The sequence below is a fragment of the Mugil cephalus genome, chromosome 14 (genome assembly GCF_022458985.1).
Source record: "Mugil cephalus isolate CIBA_MC_2020 chromosome 14, CIBA_Mcephalus_1.1, whole genome shotgun sequence".
Lineage (NCBI taxonomy): Eukaryota > Metazoa > Chordata > Actinopteri > Mugiliformes > Mugilidae > Mugil > Mugil cephalus.
The window spans coordinates 3,227,887-3,251,682 of NC_061783.1; the positions used below are offsets into that span (position 1 = coordinate 3,227,887).

Sequence of the window (23,796 nt, forward strand, 5' to 3'; positions counted from 1 at the left end):
AAATAAAGCCTTTCCCGACCGCAGTGTCAGTGTGTAGTGACCAGGACAAGCCCTCTTGGTTGCTTAGCAGCCCTGCTCCCCTGACCGCCCGTGGGTCGGTGTGTGTCATTTAGTAATTGAATGTCCACCAAGTAAAAGGTGAAGATTTCTTGCCTTATGCCCGTGCCTTTCTTTCTCTGTTGTTACATTTTTCTCTCATGTGGACCATTGAATGTCACAAGTGCAATAAAAGGTGACCTTTTACATAGCCTGCACAGTTAAAATGTCACTGTCACTGCTGTCTGGAAGGCAGGGGTGTAGTGTGACCGAGCGTACAGCCCCACCCTGTGGCCACTCGGCGAATGGTACCCATTCACTGTGACCTCTATTGCTGCAGTGTGATTGACTCTTTCTCTGCTGCTTCCGCGCCTGCATTTGTGGTGTTTTGGCTTTCCACTGAGCCCGAACCTTTATGGAGCCAGGCTCGGAATAGATCCGTATTGATCCGTGATGGGCGGTTAGTAAATGGGTGATGGAACAAAAAAAAAAAAAAAGGGAAGTGGCAGGGGATTAGCCAACACTGTGTAAACAGAGGAGTGAATTTAAAGCAGGAAGCTGAGAGCTGAAATGGATCAAATCACTAAAATACTTTGTGATTCATGACCACAAATACTGAGCCCAGAGAAAAAGAAACATTAGCTCGGAGGTTGTGTTTGTGTCTCCCACGAGAGAACGATGTCTAAAGTGATTGTCTGTATTGATTCATTCATGAAAACCTCAGCCCTCACTAGTCATTGTGTTTAAGTATTTCTCCATTGCGTCCTGCTGAGTAAATGACAGTGTGCATATGCACAGACAAAATTCATTTCCTCAACAATTAGTAATAATGCAGTCACCAGAGCGTGTTCTGTGTGTGTTTGCATACACGTCTTCCTGCCTTGTGGCTTCTGCACCGTTACCATGAGAACAGCATCGGTGCTGACATCACTGCACCAGTGTGACATCATTACTAGACGATGACTCATATTCTTGGCTCACTGGTGTGTGTGTGTGTATGTGTGAGAGAGAGAGAGGGAGAGTTTAAACATGTGAGGATGCAACCCAAAGAAACACATGGGCCAAAACAAGACACAAGCAAGCTTCGACATCCACGTGTTTTATTCTATGTAACAAAAATAATTACATCGTCTTTGTTCTAGGAGTCTAACAATAGTGAAAACAACAGAAAAACAAAAAGCCAAAATCATCCAACAGGACAAACAGACAGTTACACGAACATCATAGAGAAATGTTGAAGGATAGAATTATATTGCACAACTGAGCACAAATGGTCCCCTGTCAAAAAGAGAAAAGTTTAATATCCACATCTACACAGACGTCACCCAGCTCAGTGGGTCCGCTCAGAGCTTTCCAGAGACTTGACAGCTGATGAAGTGCATCACACGTGATCAATACAACGTCACTTCGTGTTTAACTGCCGGCTATAACGACCACGGCCGTCATGTATGTCAACACAATCCCATCTTTGGCACATAAAATCTGCGGAGAGACCCTCTGCGGAGTTCATTTGGAACTGGATACTGAATCACGAGAAAAAAAATAAATAAAAAACTACACACGAAAACATCAAGAAAGCAATCAAAACAGAAACCAAAGGCAAGGGCCGGGCCTCTCAGCCGGTCCAATCAGCGCGGACAGTCTAATCAGCGGAGGAGAGTGGTGATCAACACTTGGTGACGCTCTCTGTGTGCTAATCTGTGCTAATCACACATTCCACTTAATAGAAAACAGAATGATTAAGCAGAGTCATAGCTGTAATTCTAGTGAGTCAACAGTGAACAGTGAGCAACAACAGCAACAAGCAGTTAGGCCCAGTTAGTGGAATCTAGGGGCCCTTTAACATCAGACATGTTGACCTGTTATATTAGAGGGAGCAGCTCTACTAATCATTCATTAGGAGAAGTCCTACTGGTGCACTGCCACAACACCTCGGCCCTGAGAGTTCCCACTCCCCTCTCAGACTTCTGCACTTCAGAGAAAAACACAACGATTAGAGTGAAAAGGACCGGAGAAAGTTGTCTGAATTGTATAACGACGTTAACATTGATCTCCAGGCATGTTCATTACATAATAAGGAAAGGGGAACTGTACAGTAGGTGAGTTGTGAGTTTAAACTTCCATCCACTGGGTGACACTGTGGATTTGTCTTTGTCTTACTGTCACTGACTGTCCTGTCCTCACACCTCAGGCTTCCCTCACTTCCCCCGCTGCCCACTGACCTGTCCACTGTGCCATCAGGTGAAAACTAAACCCCGTGTATGAGCGTGACTTGACTTATAGAACCACAACAGCAGGCTAACAAAACACCGCGTGTCTGGGCGGAGACTGTACGCGCCGTATACCAGCGGAACCACGAAAGCAAATGTAGTTGGGGTGGGGGGGTAATACTTAGTGCTTCAGTGTGAGGATTTACACTCTTTTTACAAATATGAACCAGACTGAGGCGTCTCTCGTTACACAAATGATACAAATACAAAACGTGTCAGCACTCGCACACTAAGCTTTCACAGGCACTCACAGTTACTCGGGCTCACGCTGTCGCTCACACACGCACACACACACACACACACACACACACACAAGCACGCACGCTCACACACACAGTAGCTGTGTCATCATATGAAATCAAATCTACACTAGTGGTACATTTACATTTACATATTTGTTTATATTCATAAATACGATTATAGTCGTATTGTAATGTACATGTAAGTTTATCATTGCATTATCGCACGAAGGAGGCTCTGTCTTTCTCTTCAGGGAGGGAGCGTGTTCATTGGCTGGGTGAGAAGGAGGAGAGAACCTGATTTACCGGCCTAAGACATGTCTACAACATCTGAAGTGCCACATGATGGTGTGTCATGATTGCAGGTATATATATATATTAAAAAGTATTAATTCAAAAAATAATCTACAAAACATTATAATGATTTCATGCTAAGCTAAGCTAAAAGGTTTTCTGGCTTTAATTTCATATTGAGTGTACAGATATGAGAGAAACACAAATGCCATGAAATCAAATTAGAGCTCCTTTATTCTAGAATAAAAACCAAATTGAGGTTTTATGTGGCATTTCGAGCTGATACATAGGGGTTTTATTTGAGGACGTCGGACGCTTTACAATTTAATGCTGAGGTGTAATTACCTTCTTCTAGTCTTTTACTCACACTCACAAGCGTACACACAACCTGAGCCACCTCTTCAACCTTTTGCTCTTTTTTTCCACATCGATTTTAGATCTGAGCTGAGTTCAGCAAAGTTCCTCTCCCTCCACCAATTATCAAAGCGCTTCCTCTCTGACATTTAGGGAGGAAGAAGACAAAACGGGGGGAGAGCGGGACAGTGGGAGAGGGAGAGGAGCGGCCGCTATTTCAGCTTTTCATGTGAAACAACAGTGAGTCATGAAGGCAGGTTTGGCCTTTCTGAGAAATACCGTCAATCTGTCATAAGCCCTGTAATTACCGTCCTGATCATCCTCACTCCACGGTGTTGGAGAGGCTCTTCCTGTTGCTCAAATTGCTCGTCTTAGGGATGTAATGTTTTATATTAGCATGTATCTCTTCAATATCTCTGCTTCTGAAATCCCAAACGTGTCGGACTGTCGACAAGATTTAGTTCAGGTTGGAAAAAAGTCTCCTTAAAATGACACCTAATCGATTTCAGTGGTCTCTACTGAAATAGATGAGTTATTTAACCAGTCAGAATGTACCACTTCAGTCTTAAGTCTGAACACGGTTCTGGCTCTATTTGCTTTTGTCCTGACCAAACAGGTTAGATTCACTCTTAATTTTGTGGTTGTGTAAACATGACTGATGGTTGCCATGTCATCTCCACGAAGGGAGCGCGTTGATCCGCTAAACAATGCTCGAGACTTTAATCAAACCTGATGACATGTCGTTTTACCCAAACGTGGCGTTTCATTTTGATAGGATATTGATTTTCTTATCAAATGTGGCAGAGGGTTCGGCGCAGCCAGAAGCCACTGAGCATCACATCAGTATGCCTCACCACGCTGCTGGAGGCAGCCGTCTGAGAAATTCATCACCTGCCCGCCTCGCACTGAGAGGAACAGCAAGGTATGTGGACACTGCTCTGTAATCTGTCAGAAAGGCTCCCTCGGAGCGTTGCGTGACTGGCGGTGGGTCTGCCTGCGGAGGAACCAATGAATGAAACCGCACATTCACGCACAAACAAACACAGGCGCCCAGGACGCTTTGATCTGGCTCCACGGGGCAAAGTCATGAGCTGACCTCTTCACGCATATACACAACTCATAAAAGGCAAACGCACACGCAGCTAATGGAATTGTTCATTTACATAACTCCCCCCCTCGGACCAAACAACCTGCTGCTTTAATGCCATTCCTCTCTTCAAATCCCACCGTGCGGAGATGTATCCTGACACTGGCTGCTTAGAAAGGAGCATTCTCAACTGCACTGTCATCCTTAAGATTAGCATTAGCTTAGCATCAACACCAAAAGCAGGAGAAACTGCTGGGCTGCTTTGTCTAAAGGAGAGAGGGTGTGATTTTACCAAGATGTGTGTGTGTGGTAGATTATAGGTATTTGTAAAAAGAAATCCTTAGTTTTACCCATGTTACCTGTACACCTTTATGGTGTTTATGCTCAGCTAACTGTCTAATTGATTACACATAAACCCAGTGTGTGTGTTATGTGTTAGTTTGCATCAGCTGGATATAAAACCTGCTTGGTAATTACATATTGTAAGATCAAGACGTTGGAATGGGTGAACAAACCCTCCGCTGCGACTGTGTTGAAGTGAAATGTCGTGACCTGAACATACATTTTCATGCCAGGTGCTTGACTCAGAGCCTGACAGTGTGAAAGGAGGTCTAACATCGCCTCACATTTCCCCTGTAAACCTGCACTTTGTTTCACTGGTGTGTGCCAAGCTGCGCTTGAGGGATAAACACTTTTCAGATCAGACTGAATTTAGAAAGACTGAAGTAGTAGTGGTGCAGGAGGGCGCAGCGCAGCACAGCAGGGGTGGGGGCAGAAGAAAAGAATGGCATCAATCAGTGGTCCACTGTGTTCGAAACACGGCTCATTTCAAGTCTGGAAAAAAAAAAAAACCTGCCTGTGGAAAAAAAAGGAAAAAGTAAAGCCTCCTTCCTTCTCTCCTCCTTGTCCCTCTAGTCGATTACCTCCCTTTCTTCTACTGCCTCGCTGTTCTCTCAGCCTCTGTTCTTCTCTACGTTCAGTTCAACTCATACCCACTTTCCCTCCCTCCCTCCTCCCCCCTCCTCTGCGTCTGCACTCATCCCCCTTTACTTCTGCATGTCACACTGCAGCAGTAGGACGATGGACGGGTCAGACTTGGCGGCCTCTTTGAACTCTTCCAAGGTGATCTCATCGTTGTGGTCCTTGTCCATCTTGGAGAAGATCTTGTCCACGCGCTGCTGAGGTGTCAGCCCGTCCTCATTCATGCGCATCATGATCACTGTGCCGACCATCTTGTAGATGGCCTGCAGGAGGGGGACGGGACAAATGTTTGGATTTAGCGTCAAATGGTTAACGTATAGTCAACAGATCTCCTTTCTCACTCATCTCAAACACACACCTCAATAATCTCCAGCATCTCCATACGCGTGATCTTTCCATCTCCATCCAGATCGTACATGTTGAAGGCCCAGTTAAGTTTCTGCTCGAAGCTGCCCCTGGAGGTGATGGACAGGGCACAGATGAACTCCCTGAAGTCAATGGTCCCGTCGCCGTTTTTGTCGAATGTCCGAAATGCGTGCTGAGCGAACTTGGAGGCATCACCATACGGGAAAAACTGGAGAATGAAAAATTAAAAGACAGGACAAGACATAAATGATTTAAATGAGATTTGGATCTATACTATTTGGAGAGAATTTTAAAAAAAATCTTTTCTAAATATGACAGATTAAACTATATGCTCTACTGAGCTAATGCATGTTTCACATGTTCCACTGGTGGCCTATGTCCAGGGAAGACACTTATAGCAGGTTGTACATTTACCTTGTTGTAGGATAATGCTTTACTTTGTTGTCTTGAACAAATTTCAAGCTTTAATTTCATGAAACTAGAGCTATTTTTAGAGAACATATACCAAAGGGCACTATGCACCTGTAAAAACTTTTCCTTTATTGTTCTGGTACCAAATTGTCAAAACAGAAAGTCACAATTAAGATTCTGTCAAACATATTTCTATTTTAATTTTTAACAGGTGTCATGTGACATGTCCCTCTGCACCCCCACAGGCCTTGTAGTGGGAGTGCAAGTGTCTCTGGCTAATCAGCCGCACCTGAGAAGGTCCGAATAAGACATGACTAGAAAGGACAGAGGAGACACCACTTTTCAGCTGTGGAAGATCTTGGGTTCAAACCCTGGACGAGCCTCCATTTATGCTACGACCCGGTTCACGGGCCGCAACGTAACAAGTTACAAACATTAAAGGTTTATTTCATTGAAAAGGGTGAAAGAAGGTGACAAGTGAGACACCGGGAGGTGGGGGCCTCTGCAGCTGAAGAGGGGCGTCTCCTCTGGCTTTTTTACAGCCACGTCTTTTACTCAAATCTTACAAGATATGGTTGGCTAGACTAATAAATCCCTCGCACAAGGCCGGTGGGGGCAGAGGAGTGTAACACCTGCTATAAAACCAAAATGGAAAAATGACAAACTAAAGACCTTTGACTCTCGCTTGAAATGTCGTCAGTTTGGTTCCAGAACATTGGGAGACGTAACTCAGGTGATTTAATACAGACTCAATATAAAGGTGTAGGACCTAACTATCACTTTTCACTGCATGACAATATTAGCTTACTCCAACTGTGCCTTGTTGTATAGAGAATTGAAACGTTTTGTAAATGTTTGAAAAGTGAATGGGAGCATAAAACACGACTATTTCGCTGGGTTTCCTAATGCTGATGCAGCAAAGTTACACCCTACAAGGTTAGCAAGGTGTTTTTAACTACTAATTCTGTTTTACATAACCGAGTTGCGTCGGAAAGCCTGGCGAAATACCTCTGCACTGATGGATTAATCCCAACAAGACTGTCTTGCCCTTTAGCGGCGTTTTGACACACTTGAACCGTTCCTAAAATAACCACAAAATATATATCTAAAGGACACTTTTAAAAGATGAAATGCTCACTGCAAAATGCAAGTAGAACATTTAAGGTTACAATTATTTCCTATGCCCTTTAAAACTCAATGGGAGTAAATGAGCCTGAGAGGTTATGCAAAGCTGATTTAAAAATATCTTTGCCCTGTGTAACCAATAAAAATATCAGTAGGCCTTTTTGCGGCACTGTGGTATTTCAGAAGCTCCCACACATTTAGTTGCAAGCATTATTATAGGCTTCAACTCCTCGCTATGCCCCAAACTTTGATTAGTCATCATCAGCAATATAAGCTTCCGCGCGGCTACAAAACAATGTTATGAGTCACTCAAGAGGCAACCTGTGCAATTACACAACAAAGGAAAAATAATGAGCACAGTTTTAACTGTAGGCCATATAGGAAATAGCTTTAAGAACATTATGAGCCATTTATAAAACAACCCAACTCTGTTTATTAGTACGTAAAAGTCGGCCATGATTTCCCCTCATCTCTCCGGCTCCCCACCTCACTCTCACCTTAACATAGAGCTGCTGAAACTCCTCCAGGTTGAGGATGCCGGAGGGACAGTCTTTGAGGAAGCCTTTGTACCACTGCTTGAGCTCTGCCTCATTGAATTCGGTGTTTTTGGTCAGGTCATCAAGAACCTCTGGAGCCAGCTTGCTGTTGTGTTTCCCCATGATGTTTCACCTCTCTGGGAGGTTAGAGAGACAGAGAGACAGAGGGTGAGCACAGGTGGGGCGGCGCTAGACAAACAACAGCAACGGGAGTGATTCTCCTGAGGTGTCAGCTAGGAATCACTTGCATGCACACGCAGGGAGAGGACGTTTGCATTCATGTGTCAAACTGAACAGCCATTCAGGCAATTTACTCATGTATTTGATTTTTAAAATTGTATTATGAAATGGATGGAACAACTCTCAAACAAAAACATTTAGATTTAATCCTTTTGCAATATAGTAGTAATAAGTATTTGTACTTATATATAAAAACATTAAGAATGTTAAAATTGTATGTACGTTCTAAATGCATATTTATTACAACAATAAAAATCACAAATACAATGAAAAATTGAATCGCCTGTTCCGATTAGATAAGCTTAACAATTTATATAAAACAAATAATGGAAGTCTTGGAGGGGAGTTCGCCTATAAAAATATTATAAAGCCAGTCTTTTCTTTTATCGGTGTCATTCAGTATTTAATAGTCTCGACATGAATGATATACTGTGTATTCTGAGTACGTTCAGATCATATAACTTAGTACAAGTGTAAAATAAATGATCACATTACGCGTGGTTAATACCTGGAGAGCAGTTTAAGGAACGAATAAATGTACTGACTTAATGTGTATGTACTGGTTTAATGGGCAGTCGGAACACATGCATTACAGACAAAATGCTATAAAGACGTCCTCCATAATCGCCTTGCGTGAGTAAGCCCTTGATATTTAAACCATAAAACGGCCCATTTCCCCATCATCACACACATATCCACATGGATGAAGACAACTGCACTGCCTCCATGACGCCATCCCTGACTCATAACCCCGTCTGACAGCTCTTCACACTCGGACCACAGTCGATGCTGCCAAGCCAAGCAGACACCAATCCTAATAGTGTGGGGACAGTTTAGGGGCTGAAATATCACCCTTTCATACTTCGTGGCAAATGAGTCATGTAGAAAACGGCGACTGACCCCAAATCACTGCACAAAACTTTGCGTTCATGTGACACGTGGAAGGTGATCCAGGAGAGCCAGGAGCTTAGAAGAAAAGCAATAAAGGATATTAATATGAGAAAGGTTTTTCTAAGGTTAACTTGTTTTGAAAAAGGTTGCTAGTAATCATATTCAATGAAAAAGCAAAAATGGATGTTTTTCTCTTCTCAGAGAAACCACTTACAGCTGGATGACAGAATAGAAAGACTGCTATTCAGGAAGGAAATGCATCATGTGAAAAGGATGATATACATGTATAAAAACAGGTGGAATCGAAGAGCATTAACACTAAACTGGACATCTGGATGTTTATCTGTTCTCTGGAGTCCTCAACAGCTTCCACTGTCAGGCCCTTTTAGAGTTGTATAATAGAACTGAACGTGTGTCAGTGGTAAAAGGAGTAACTGCGAGTGCTCCATTTCCATAAAACGGCTGTATTTAAATTGTGCAGTGACACAGATGAATCCATTCAGAGGTGACTGGACTTCTGTGGAGACAAGTCCTTTCTGTGTAAAAGTTCACCTAATGCATTATTTAACCGAACACTCGTCTTAAATATATGCTTCGATACATCCACACATCTCTACAAAATCTACAGTAAGGGCAGAAATGTGAATTTGTGTTGAGTAACAGAATGAACATTTGACTGTATTCAGTAGCCGTCAGTGTTTCACAGCTGTAAATAACTTGTTTGTTTTGGCCTTTAAATCATGTATTTATTTTAAGGTGCGTATGTACACAATGTGGTTTGAAGTCTGATCTATATGTATTCAGTTCATACATTTACACTCTCACTATTAAACTTGCTCGACTCTCTGTCTGGGGCAGTAAACATTTGGGATGAGAGTTCACCAATCTCTAAATTATTGACAGTGTCCACTCAGACAGCTCTGTGGATCACTGACTGCATTGCCAAAGACACGCTGACCACGAGCACACAAACTTATGCCACAAGTGATGAGTTTATTTTGGCTTGTGTCCTCCTAGATTCGCAAAGATTTGTAACGTATGACTACAGAGTAGCCAGATGAGCAAACACAATGGGAACCATCACATCTGAAAGAATGAAAATAAATATTCTTCATGCCAGCAAAACAGGCAAGCCGTAGGTTGATTGTAATCATTCACAGGTCAGGCCCTCTGGGCTCTGCTAGCTCATCTTACTGAGGCAGAAAATCTATTGTGACTGTATGGTTTGGGAGATTATGAGGAGATAACACTGAATGTTTCTTCTTCTTGGCTTAGTCAGTAGAGCAAATAAGTCACATCTCTGCAGAATTGAGGGGAACCATCGAGAATACAGATCTGGCTTCTATACCATTTTCTAATCCATCCTCTCACTTATCTGAGTGCGTACAGTATGCGTTCACATGTGCTATACGTTGGGTGTTCCAATAAAAATGTGCATGTGAGTAACAGAGAGTAGAAAAGCAGAACGAGGAATGTAATGCATTCCTCGTTCTGCTATGGACTACTCAGCCCTGGGTCCTGACCTCTGTGTCACTGCCCACATTCACAATTGATTCAGTGGTTAAAAGGGTCTGGTGTTGAGCTCAACTGCACCACCAACTGCAAAACAACAATCCTGTACAAGATCTATGCCTGAACCAGACAGATAGCCGTGAGCAGCAGTGGAAGAAACGGACAAATTGAACAAACTAAAATCAATCACATCAATCACTTTACACCTTAAACACATGGCCACATATTAATAAACCCATGTACGAGTGTTATCTCGGTTAATTTCACTAGTTTTTTCAAGTTGTATGCCTATTATTCTTGAAACTGAAAGAAAGAAATTCAGTCTGATAATTGTGTGGAACGCAGGAATGGATCCTCATATTTACTATAGAACACCAGTATAACATAATCAAAGTCACTAGAGCTCTATTCACTAAATGCTGCAAATATGAAGCAGTGAATGCAGACTTTGCACCTCTCACCAAAGGGATCAATTGGCCTGGCAACATGCTGCCGCTGCGCACGATGACGTCTTTAGGCATCGTGCACATGCACAATGAACACGACAGTTTCAAACAGGGACTAGCGGGACACACTGGTTCTACCACACGCCGACAATCTCTAACACAGACACGTGTCCACTGACAACCAAACCGTACAGGAGGAGAAAGGGCACAGCAGGAAAAGATGAAGAGGCTGTGTGTCGAGAAAAAAAAAAAAAGAAAGGCTCAGTCTGGATTCACACCTCTGACGGAGAAGACATGCAGACAGACGAGAAGACAGACATGGAGTGAAAGGGCGATAAAGATGGAAGGACAGAAAAAGATGTGACTGGGAAGGCTGATACGCAGAGCTCGTAGAAATTTGGCCCAACAGGCGCTCAATAGAGACTGACATGTATCTTACTGAGTCTGAAATGGGCCTTAATGCATGTTCATTCCAGCTGTCAGACTGATAGTAAACACTCAGTCTAATCTGAGTTGGAAATGCGTGGGAGATTCTATGTGTCACTGATGAGTGTGTGTTTATCAGCCTAACATGACGGCGACCTGGCTGATTTGATAAGCTCATTTAACATGTTTGAGTCCATAGAAATGAAGCTCACATTTCGGGTGTTCTAGTTATGCTGCTGTATATATCACAAGGGCACTAGAGAAGCGGCCCAAAGCTATATTTGTATATTTATTGCTTAAGTACATGTGAAATTAAATATGCTAACAACAAGAAACAATAAATCTCTTCTTCATGGATGCAGAGCAGCTCGCAGATTTCACAGTCTTGCCATTGCACTGCCATGATCGATAAAAAAATGGTGCCATAGCGCTATACAGGTATATATAAACACAGCCGCGTATGACATAATGAGATTTCCTGAACATGAAATAGGGCTAATTCACCTATGCGCTTCCATTAACGATCATGTAGCAACACATTTGATTTGTTTGATTGAAAAAATGGACAACAATCTCTGCCCTCTAGATATCAGTCTCTTATGGGTGTAGTCGAAATAAGTTATTAAACAAACAAGTGTAATAACTGCACTCGTCGTAGGGGGCACCACTCACAGATTTTGAAATCATTGTGAGAATTAATCAATTAATATTGGATCAATCTTATTAATTAGTAAATAATCAATCTCATCATATCTGAGGCGTCAGCTCTCAGTTCAGGGATCATCTGTTTCCAGCTCACAAGGATCTTCTGACAATGACTTAAGTGAAATATGTGGTTAATTTACAGAATTAAGGTTAATTTGAGGTTAATTTAAAGATGAATAGTGAATAATAAACAATGTGATCAATAATATAACGGAGTAATGGAAAATGATAATAATACCGAAATGAATGAGTTTAACGAAAGTGAGAAGTATGAGCGAAAATAAAGGATGCAAACGGAACCTAAATTTCTTAAATTGATGATTTAGATTTGTTTAAGGTTTCTACAGTTATAACACAATCATCAACTCTGCTGGTGATGGTCTAGTTATGGAAACTCCTCGGATGCCGCTCCGAACAACTGGATCAGGTGACCAAACACTGTCCTGGTGAGCTTGATCTTCCACAGCAGTATCGTTGGGAAAAACCCAGTGGTAACGAAGTGTTGAGAGCAGACTGGACAATGATGCTGATCTGGACCTCAGAGTCGGTTACAGCTGGAATTGTCCTCAGCGTTATGTGGACAAAAATGGACAACTGTAAAGTTGTCGTGGAGCAGAGTCTGATGGTGTGTGTTAAAATTTGTTTGTCAATGATGGAATTGAAAAATACTTCTGATGGCCGAAAATATCTTGAAAAATATTATTAATGCATGACTGTCTTGACAGTTACAATAAAAATCAGCTTGTACTTTGAAAAAGTCATGCGTTGAATGTGGCGAGAATATTCCAAAAATAAAACTTAAACACGCCAACTGGCGGGCAATAAAAACTTTGAGTTAAAGTAAAAAGTATCACGAAGACAACAACGAACTAAGAGAACGGAACTCTAAAAAGAAGTGAACAAGAACTGAGAACTGGATACGAACAAGAACTAAAATAGGACAAAAACTAAAACTGAAACTAAAACTAGTTATCAACCCTCCACAGGGTGTGTCTCTTTGTTATGACACTGGTCTTTGTGCCTTTCGATGATTTACATGTCAGTGCTTTGATAAGAGAGTATCAACTAACCGTTGTACTTTACACAATGTTAAACTCAGAAGTAGGATAAGAGAGACATGAAATCAAACACTTTCAATGAATGAAACATCATGTCGGCATGAAAACACGTTATAAGAAACATTCATTAATTTCTACCATGATCCTCAGTATCCTAATCCATATAACTGAATAATAATAGTAAGCAACGCTAACTAATATCAACAAGAAGGAAAGGTAGATCATATTCAGGCTAGGCTAACCAGTCTTGCTTTGTATGATATAGACTATTAAAAGGCCATAACAGTAATACTTGTTAAAATTACATTCCAAAGACATTTCTTTAACTACCCTCTGGGGGGCAGTATGGCTCCATGGTAGAGGCTTATGATTAAAAATACTTTCATCTAACTGACAAATTTTGAGTTTTAAACACCAACAAAACTGTAAATTGACACAAATCACGAGTTGAGTATAGATTAAACATTGTAATTTTGGTAGTTTGTGGTTCTAGTCAGAGAAAGATCTTGCAGTTCTTAATTTATTTAGAACTAGAATTTATTATTTAATTTATCTTTATCTCCAGGTGGTCCAGGCGCTGAGAAGTCTGATCTTATCTCTGGTGCCTGTTGGTGGAAAGTATTAAATCCTTGTTCGTTGGCACGGGAATGTGCTTAAAAGCTGGTTTTATGGCTTTGTTTTATAGTCTCCGAAATCTGCAAAGGAAACAACAACAGTCCTGTCCATCATGCACTGTCTGACGAAGTGACCCCTCCTGGTGGGTCAGGGGAGAAAAAAAATGTTCTACTACATGAGAGTAAACCAAAACTTTGTGCTGTAACTTACAACTTGTAACTTACACAACTCTGAGCTGCTCGCAGCCCTGGAGCTTCTACAATGGCACAGTCTGACAGGTATGTAAAAGGGGCTATAGAGAGGAGTCCAAGGTGAAGGTAGAAGCTACAAGATAGGAACTGTGCCCTCTTGGAGTCTAGAGATGCGGTGTTGCAGACAGGCTCATGGAGACAACAAAGGGAGCAATGCAATTCATTTAAGGAACTGTTCATTGAAACAATTCACTGGACAAGAGTAGTCGTTTAGACACTGCAAGTGAAGCAGCAGAAATCGCACATCCTAAACTTTTATTTAGAGTGGGTGAATGTTGACAATTGAGTCTTTTTTGATCTGTGGGTTGGCAAAATGTGTTTCTGTTCTTTAGCTAACCTTCATAGAAAGCAGCTGAAAACGCGATTGGAACTATGAATTGCAAAGACAGCAACATCAGATGACCTAAACTAAAATCAAGCCACAATAGCCCACGGGGGAAAAATGTGTTGGTGTCCCTGTGACTGAAAATGATTAGCTGGCAAAAGATGTAATTGAGTTGGAAAGAGAGCAAAAATAGGAAGCTGGGTCTCCTGTGCAGTTCCAGTGTGAGTACGTGGATGTGTGTGTTGTGTGTTTGCAATGGCAATAACCTTTGTGAGAGTGGAAAAAGTACAATGGACTGAGCAGCAATAGGGGAACAATCAATAAGATACCAGTCCAATACCAGCCCTGCTATGAGCTGGATTGTGGAGTGTGCATGTGTGTGTGTGTGTGTGTGTGTGTGTGTGTGTGTGTGTGTGTGTGTGTGTGTGTGTGTGTGTGTGTGTGTGTGTGTGTGTGTGTTATTGAGAGTGAGGAAACAGAGAATAGGAAAATGGTGAGGTGATTAGCACTGATGGGAGGTAGCTGGCCAGCTTACTGGGAATGATAAACCACAACTGTAACCAAACCAAACCATTGAGAATGAAGAATAGCAATATGTTGCCTTGACAACAGTGGCCCCACTCCCTGCCAAAAGTGGAGAATGAGGCTTTTGGCCAATCGAAACAGATTGGACCTGACTAACTGGCTGAATGATATATGGGCTTCATGCAGGGGCTCATAGACGAGGTTCGCTGCAAAGATGTAACTAGTGAGTAGAATGAAGCGCCCTTAATAGCATATCCATCAAAGCCAGTCTCCAAAGCAGAAGGGACCAACCACCACCACCCCCCACAAAAACTGTAGGCATCTGGTAATTTCTCATCATTATTGAAGGTTAATTTGTGGATATAATTGATGTGGTCCAAGCTATTTTGGCTTCTCATGTAATCTGAGCCATCCATTTCCTTACGTTAAGTTCAGCGGGTCGCTGGGAAACACTACAGTAACTTCACCACTACACTCCTAGAGTGGTCAAATGAGGAGACAAAACTAAATGTTGAATGGTTTAATCTTCTAAGATTAAAAAAAAAAAAAAAAATACATTATCAGTTGTCTAAGTTATGTAAAATGTCACTGCCTTGACTGAGTACTTGACACTTGACAGTTCTGATCTAGTGGTAGTAGCCAATCAGTAGTTGTAATTATTGTTGGTAATAAACACTTTCTGTCAGTGTTTATCACAGGCCGTTAATATAAAGGGTAAGAGTGAATATAGACAGTCCTGTGAGTGTTTACAGAGCTGTGAAAGGGCGTGTTGGTGCTGAGGTGTTGCTTCCTATCAGTATTTTCACCCTATTATTTTAATCTGCATATATCTCACTGGTGACTGGAGCGGGAATGATGAATCGCTATAGAAACGCAGCTCACCTCAGTTCAAATGCTAATTTAAGACCAGCCAGTGCGTCCCGCCTGGGGAGAAACACGGGGGACAAAACGTATGAGTCAGTCTCTCAGCTAACCTTTATCACCCGCATCTCAAAAACATCATTTAATTCCCTTTTTTTTTGTTTCGTTTTGTTTTGTTTTTTTGTTTTTTATCGCCACAATTGGTATACGCTCACTGAAGTCTTGAGTGACTCATGTCAAGTGCTGTGCTCATTGTCGTCTATTGTTTCGGTCTGTGCAGTGGCAAACCTACACAGCTTTGTGAAGTGTGGCTAAGAATAATCCGGCCGAAGAAGGAAGATGCTACAGACACACTAACGTGAACCAACACACTAAAACGCACTCTCCTTTATTACATAAAACTTGATAGAAAGTTGTCTGGTTGCGAGGCTCAGATATACCTGCGTCCCATAAGTGTGCACACACATGCACATGGACACAAATCCAAGCACAAACACAGTGGTGTATTTATTTATTGGGTTGAAACTAGTGAACAGCAAACAGGTGAAACGGAGCGTGGGCCTGCAGCGCTGACCCGTGCTCCAGTACTGACAGCAATCCTCTCATCACCAACAACAATACGCTCTGAAGCAGCCTGATAAAATATGAAAAGATCAGACCTTACAACCTACACAACAATATCACAAGCTTGTGTTCTGCGCTCCTGCGTGACATTTTGAGTTAAATTAATAAACTTTTTTGGTTTCTCTGCACAAATCCCATACAAATGTTTGCATTTGGTATTTAGAGTCTAAATCCTTGAGTTGGCAGCGTCCCTGGATGATCCAGCAAATAACATCTATAAAGACAGTTTTTTACTTCTCTATACCTCCATTTAAAACTAATGCACATGAGTATCACTTAGTATAACCTATGATTTATGGATCCGTTATCTTATCTTACAGAAGAGTACTGTACGGTTTTGATGGGTTATGACACATTACACAGAATTATTATCATGACGACAACCTTAAAATAAAGCACTGATATCCAGACATGTCTGATGGGTGTTGTGTGCCAATACACAACTGGAACAGTGTCTGTGGCGTTCTTTGTTATAATGTAGCTTACACAAAAATTACACAGGAAAATCACGATTTTCAGTGACATTCCAACACTTGTCTGCTGTTGCTAAAAATGTGTGTTAAACAGTAAGAACATTTTCAGTTGTGCTATGCCATTAGCAGTTCTAATAAAAGGCCCCAGGTAAAAGGCATGTAGTATGTTGACATTTAAAACACAGCCCTCTCTACTTGGCCCCCGAACCTCATCCTTTGTAGAAAATTGTCAGTTGTACAACCTCTTGAGCTGCTACGTCCGGATTTCTGTCAGCTATTAATTAAAAGTCGAACAGTATACAGTACCCCTGACCTCGGAGCAATGTTCGGCACTGCCCCGCCCTGAGAGTTTAATCTCTGGTATAGCCTCAAAAGGTTATTGTTCCCTCGAGTGGAAGCGCGTTTTACCATAAGCTAAAAGAAAAAAAGAAAGAAAGAAAGCTGTTCAAGTAACAGAAATGTAGCAAAAGATACCATTTGTCAGTGGCTTCAAAAGCTGTGATACTTCTATTGGCGGAGGTCTATACCGAACAGCCACAACATTAAAACCACTGCCAGGAAATAACACTGACCGTCTCCACCCCATGGCAATGACACTCCTTGATGGCAGCAGCCTCCCCAGATGTCACAACTGTTTTGGAGGCACAAGGGAGACCTACACAGTATTAGTCAGGTGGTCACAACGTTATGCCTTCAAGGATTTAGCAATCTTTGGACTGACATGGGTTCTAATTCCTATCATCTAAATTGATATAAAAAGATCGGCCAGAGCACATCTACCTGTGCTTTCTATATATTCATTGTTCTGGTCGGGGTTATAAGAGGTTAGAGTGTCTTTCCGCAGTAGACGTTGGGCCGGAGGCGGGGTATACCCCGACAGGCTGTCAGTCTGTCACAAGGCTGACACACACAGCGGAGACAAACCGTGTTCACGCTCGCATTTACACCTACAGACAGTTTCAGTGTCAAGGCTCACCTGAACTCATGTGTCTGAGGAATCCCACTCAGTGGCACCGCATAGTGTAAAATGAGTCACACAGTCCATGTAGATATGTTTCCTGTTCCGGCGCCAGACTCCTATTCTCAACATTCCTTTATTGTTGCTCAACCACCGGCAGCCACGCCATGAGCTGGTGGAGCGTCACACATACATCCATCTTTATATTCCAACATCTGTCTCCCTGGGTAATAAAGCGTGCGACAGGAATAGATGGATCAATCAGTCAAGAGACACACATGCGGCAGCTCATGAAGGCCGCCCTCCCACGAACACAAACACAGGCCCACAAAGCACACGCGCACAATGGGCCAGTGATGCATGAGACGGATAGCGTAGTACACCTGGCCACAGGCTTCCAACAAAATGGAAGAAAGACGGAGAAAAAGAAAGGAGACACAAATGTGAGACCGGGTGAGAAGGAGTGTCACAGCATCCTTCATCTCCAGAAAAACACACGCATCTACCGACACATACAGGAAATTGTGGATTAACATGTCGCTCCAAGCAGATATTGCACAGAATGTGGATCAATAGGTCTTTCCAGTGTAGGGGATGCAGCTATAATATGCACTTCCTGTCCAGCGATCTGGGTGGAGCTGTGTGACAGTCGGTGGAAAGCCACTGTAAATAACAGAGGAGCTATATATATATACGTATATCATCACTGCAAAAATAAAGTGATCCACGCTGTAGGAAACAGTCAGCATCTCTAACTACCAGTTTTTGTTACAGTACAGTATAATAACAATATAATACGTTTCGGAACTCATGCCATGATGGATAAAATGCAAAGCTGTGTTACAATAAAAGTAGAGGTCAATAAGATATTGTTCAACAGAGTGGACTTTCAGCCTGCAGCACTGCAGCTTACAATCAGGCATCGCTTTGCAGGCAGAGCTCTTAACGCAATTTGTCATCCGAATAATGACCAAAAATCCACCACCGAAATACAGAATTCTGCCTATAGCATCAGGTGGACAGGTCTCGCAGTCAATTTGCTGAAGGATGGCACTGACAAGGCATTTTTAAAGATATTAAAAATAAAATGAACGTGTCAAACCGCCGTGGTTCCAGGAATACTTTGGAGGAGAGTGTTGTAAATGTGGCACTGTAATAGCTCCCTCATGGGATACTCAGGGCCACTTGAGACAGCCTGACTCTTGAAAACTATACTCAGTCTGCTGAGAGGGTAAAAGTGGGTTGCGGGAGAAGCAAAGCAACAGCCAACCCAACTATTTATTTGTTACTCAATCATAAGGCAAATCTTCATCAGTCCCAGGATCACTGTCATACATCTACATTGTTTGACCGTGTTGCTTAAAATCAAGCTTTGAGTTCACAAACAATGTGAATGTGTACCCCTCGGCTCTGGGACCCATGATGCACTAAAGACCTGCCCCTGCTCTGTTAAAACGGCTACAGAGCCGAACTGAGCCGTCACTGCCACCACCTGTCTGTCATAGATGTGTCATGTGTGCGCAACTGTGCAATTGTTTCCCATATTAATGGTACTGCTCTGTTGCATCTTGGTGCACACTGTCACTACAAATCCATCAAACCAGCATGAAGGAAAACGGCCACGTTAATAAGCACACTCACTGTGGAAACTGGACCTAGCGATCGTTCAGGTCTTGGTTTCGTTCCAGCGACTGGGTTATGCAGACAGACCTAAATCCCTGGTTCAGATTGGGCTCTTCCTCCGCGCGTCTGTCTCTCTCTGCCCTCACAGAGGAGTAAATGACTTTGAAGATGGAAAGACCACAGCTTCAGATTGGTATTGCAAACATGCACACGTACATGCACATTTCCAGCCACTCAGGGGGCATTCAGAGCCTCCCGGTACACTTCAGCCACAGGAGGATACGCACACATAACCACATTATCCAGTTCCATTTACATGCTTATATCATGTTAGCGGTGCTCTGCGTGCAACACACAGGTAACCCTATTTCGTTCATCCGTTAATTGCCCCCAAAGCATGAAGGACATTCCGGCTCTGACTTCCCAAGCTGCATTTTCATATCTGGACAGACGACAAGAGCGTATTCTGAAAACATGACTCACCAAATGTGACAAGTACCAGCGTGAAAGTGTTTTGCTGTCACCATGGCAGACGTGGACATCAAACTGACGTTTTTCTTTCTAACAGGGTAACATGGTCTCAGTACGACTGTCTCTACTGCCCTAAGTGTCCTTGGGCAAGACACTGAACCCCCTACCTACGCTCTCAGCAGGACAGTCCATTAAACGGAAACACACTGACTTGAATCTTTTGTAGTTCTAAATAAGTGGAACACACTAACACTGACGGGGGTAAGAGTTCAGTTACTCCTTCTTGGATAATAGTCCAGCAAAATAACTTCCTTTCTCATAACTCATTGTTTTTGCTAGTTAAAAAGTAACGGCACATCTGACGCTTTTTCACTTGTACACATTAACATGATCATAAAAAATACATTTTAAAACGTAAGACAATAAATACGTCCTCCACCTACCCTGTAATGTTTGGAAGAAGAACAAGATCCTTTTAGCTCGAAAACAAAAGCCTCTTGTTTTGCTTCCCAGCTATTCTCACGACAGTATTGTGCTCCAAAACAGTTGCTCCCTCATGTGAAATAACCTTCGCGTTAACTCACCTCTCTCTGGAAGAAGATGAATGAACCGCTGCGTCTCCCTTGCCAACACATTTGCATAAGTCCCGCCTCCCCGGCCCTCCCAATGGCCGGGTGGTCGTTGAGAGGAGGACGCCTCGCTTCTGATTGGATGGAGAGGCTTGTCAATAAAACGCGAGTTCACGCCGTGCACGCGCGCCTGTGCCCTGGCGTCCTCTCTTTGAAGCGCGCGAGGCAGAGAGAGTGAGAGGGAAGGTGGTAGTGACGAGGTAGGAAGGAAAATCCGTCCGCTGTCAAAACAAGAAAATACACACACTGGGAAATAAAGCCCAGAATACAAACAGACTCGTTCATCTCGCTGCAAGTTATAGGCTACTTCATATATTCAAATAATATATATATGTATTTTTTAACTTGAATAAAGTGTTTGGTTCATGTATTTGTATGTGTGTAAATTTGCATGACAGAGCTGTCTGGGAAACCAGACCATAGACCTCAGCTCAGCATTCAACACCATTATTCCTCATCATCTGAATGAAAAGCTCCGGTTGAATAATTCATTTTTATTTACATAGCCTCAGTAACACATCAAAAAAGGATTTCCAAAACCTCCAGAGTGAGCATGAAGGTGACAATGGCAGGGCAAAACTGAGCAGAACCCAGATCATATGAAGGGACCCATCTGCCTAAGGCTGGCCGGGCAAGCAGGCTGCTGGGTGTGAACACCATCCTCCGCAAATGGATCTCTCAGTCAGTCCGGTCAACACTGGGGCCCCTCAGGGCAGTGTATTCGCCCCTCTGGTGTTCACCCTGCTGACACACGATTGTGCAGCAATGCATAGCTTGAGCCACATAAAGGAGACGTTCCGATCCTCTGCAGAGATTATCAAGGGCACCACATTCCTCTGTGTTCACATGGAGGAGAACCTCAAGTGGTCACTCAACACTAACTCCATCACCAAGAAAGCCCAGCAGTATCTCAACTTTCTGTGGACACACGCAATCTAGTGAGGGACCATAGAGAGCATCCTAAGCAGCTGCACCACTGTCTGGTTCAAGAACGACACCATCTCGGAGCGAAACACCTCACAGCGGACAGTGAGGACAGCTGAGAAAATAATCAAGGTCTCTCTTACCTCCATCATGAACATGTACACCACATGCTGCATCAGAAAAGCCAGCAGCATTGCGGATGACCCCACACACCCATTACACATACTCTTCACCCTCCGTCCATCTGGGAAAAAGTACTAGAGCATTTGGGCCCACACAACCAGACTGTTAACTTCCCTCAAGCCAACAAACTCTTTGAACTCCCTGGAACTGGATTCAACTTATACACACATGCAGACAATACTAAATACACATCTCACTCACAATCCCAATAAGCTTACACATAAAAAACACACTCACAATCAAATCATAACCAAAACATGTATCATTTTGCACTGTTTGTATTATTCGCATAAGATTGCACCCACGCACTTTATGCTCAGTCCCCTGTATTGCACTTAGTCCTATGTCTCCATATAGCACCATGATCCTGGAGGAAGGCCATACTGTACCTGCCATATATGGTTGAAGTGACAATAAAAACTTGACCTTTCAGTCTTTTCTCAGGTAGTCATTTTGCTATTTTTCAGTTCAGTTTATAGCATTAATAAGAATCAAACATCTGAAGTATCCAAATATTGAAATCTTTATCCACTAGCAGCGAAAGAGCAACAAGCTATATATATCAAAGCGCTTTCACAGTCAGAGACACATTCACCCATTCGCTCACACAAGCACACACACATCAGTGCCAGTTGCACTGGGAGAAAACGAGGGTTCAGTGTCTTGCTCAAGGACACTTCGGCCTATGGCACACTCGGGGTTCGAACCGCTAACCCTTCAGTTCATGGACAACACGCAGAATTGTAGCTTTTGTTGTTCGTAGTGTGAATGCACCAAATGTGTTTATGTTGTTCCCTTTGTATTTTTCTGTTGTTGTGGAAACATTCCAGTCCAACTCTAATGTGCAGGTGAATTTGGGTGTGACATTTTGACAACAGCTGCGTTAGTTAGCTAATTTATTCTGTACATAGAGCAGCTGCACATTCATTACATCCTGTGAATTAGGTTGTTAGTGGCTAGATTGAAGGAACAGCTGGGGTGAAATTGTGGGTTGACTGTCAGAATCAGAATCAGCTTTATTGGCCAGGTATGTGTGCACGTACAAGGAATTTGACTCCAGTGACTTTGCTTAGTGGTACAAGAAAAAAAAAAACACTTGAATAAGCATAAAAATAAAAATGCACGCAAAAATAGGAAAAACTGTACAACACAAATAAGACTTCAGAATAGAAATAGTATATACATCTGTATATAGTATATACAGTGCAGTTCTTCCCTGAAAAATTTAATATCAGAGTGGATACCAAGAGCAACACTAAAAAGTAAAAAAGCAACAAGTACCAGAGAGCACAGTACTGAGGCGATCCTCTGCGGCACCATCTGGATTTCATAGAGTAGACAGATTCCTAATAACATCTGAGGGCCAGTCCAATTACAGGTGTTTCAAAGGAGAAAACGATATTAATAGAGGAGGAGTGTGCACAGACTGGCCTTTGGGAGTATGAGGACATTTCTCTGTGATCTTTGGCCTGCTTGACCAACTCTATGTTACCTGTCCATTGTGTTCCCCATCCCACCTCTTGCCCAGTGGAACTGGGTCAAGCTCCAGGGTCCACGTAATCCCACAAGGATAGTGGGTGGATTCTTTCCATGCTTGATCTTTGAATATGTAGACAGTCATTTGAGAATCTGATCTTAAACCGTATCTCATTCTCTTTTTAAAAAGTGTCAGCTATTTGTTTTGTGTCTTTTACCTGGTGCATTCCTAGTGAGTACCTGAAGGATAACCCAGAGTGATAGCATATTTTAATCTGGTAAACCTTCTGAAGTGGCCAACTACTCCGGCACTATTTACTAGGACAAACATTGGCTCAAGAACTGAGCAATTTATATCGGAGCTGAAGTTCACAAATTGTGAACAACAGATCCTTCCACTGAAAGCACTGCAACACAGAAAAGAGACAAGATATCTGAGTGGATGATGTACAGTTGTGGCACGTCGTTACATTCATGTGGAGGTGCGCGTCAGGTTATGTCGTAGGCCACGGCGTAGGGTCGACCTGGAATTGAATTAAATTCATGGCCTTGCCTATAGTTTCAGTTTGTTTTTGCTAGTGGATGCTAGGAGATGCCTTGAAAAATGTGGAAAGAGGAGAAAAATGACAGTGTTGACAGGTATTCTAGTGACTGACGGCAGTAATTGACAGCTAAGACTGACCGGCTGCTCTTGTCGTCTTCTGGACGAGCCCTCTCACAGGCTTTCTCAGAAGTTTCTGTTTAAATAATATGCTATGACATCTTATATGCAGTCCTTGCGGTTAGGGAGTTATATGGTAACACGCTTCCATGCAATATTTAACCGTCTTTAATGTTCTTTAATATTATATCTGCCCTATTCACATAGCAGACATAAATTA

At 42.6% G+C, this 23,796-nt stretch overlaps 1 protein-coding gene across 3 annotated transcripts; it reads right to left on the reverse strand.

Moving 5' to 3' along the window:
* Positions 1-1,119: 1,119 nt before the first annotated feature.
* LOC125020269 (hippocalcin-like protein 4) lies at positions 1,120-20,313 on the reverse strand. Of its 3 annotated transcripts, none has more exons than XM_047605612.1 (4): positions 20,288-20,313; positions 7,661-7,836; positions 5,620-5,835; positions 1,120-5,524 (listed from the first exon to the last, which is right to left on the reverse strand). In XM_047605612.1, exons 2-4 carry the CDS (start codon positions 7,820-7,822, stop codon positions 5,327-5,329), a joined length of 576 nt encoding a protein of 191 aa, XP_047461568.1. In that variant the 5' UTR covers positions 7,823-7,836; positions 20,288-20,313; the 3' UTR covers positions 1,120-5,326. The 3 variants fall into 3 exon arrangements, with proteins under 3 accessions (XP_047461568.1, XP_047461566.1, XP_047461567.1); XM_047605610.1 differs by having other exon boundaries at positions 20,147-20,293; XM_047605611.1 differs by lacking the exon at positions 20,288-20,313 and adding an exon at positions 19,716-19,780.
* Positions 20,314-23,796: the final 3,483 nt, after the last annotated feature.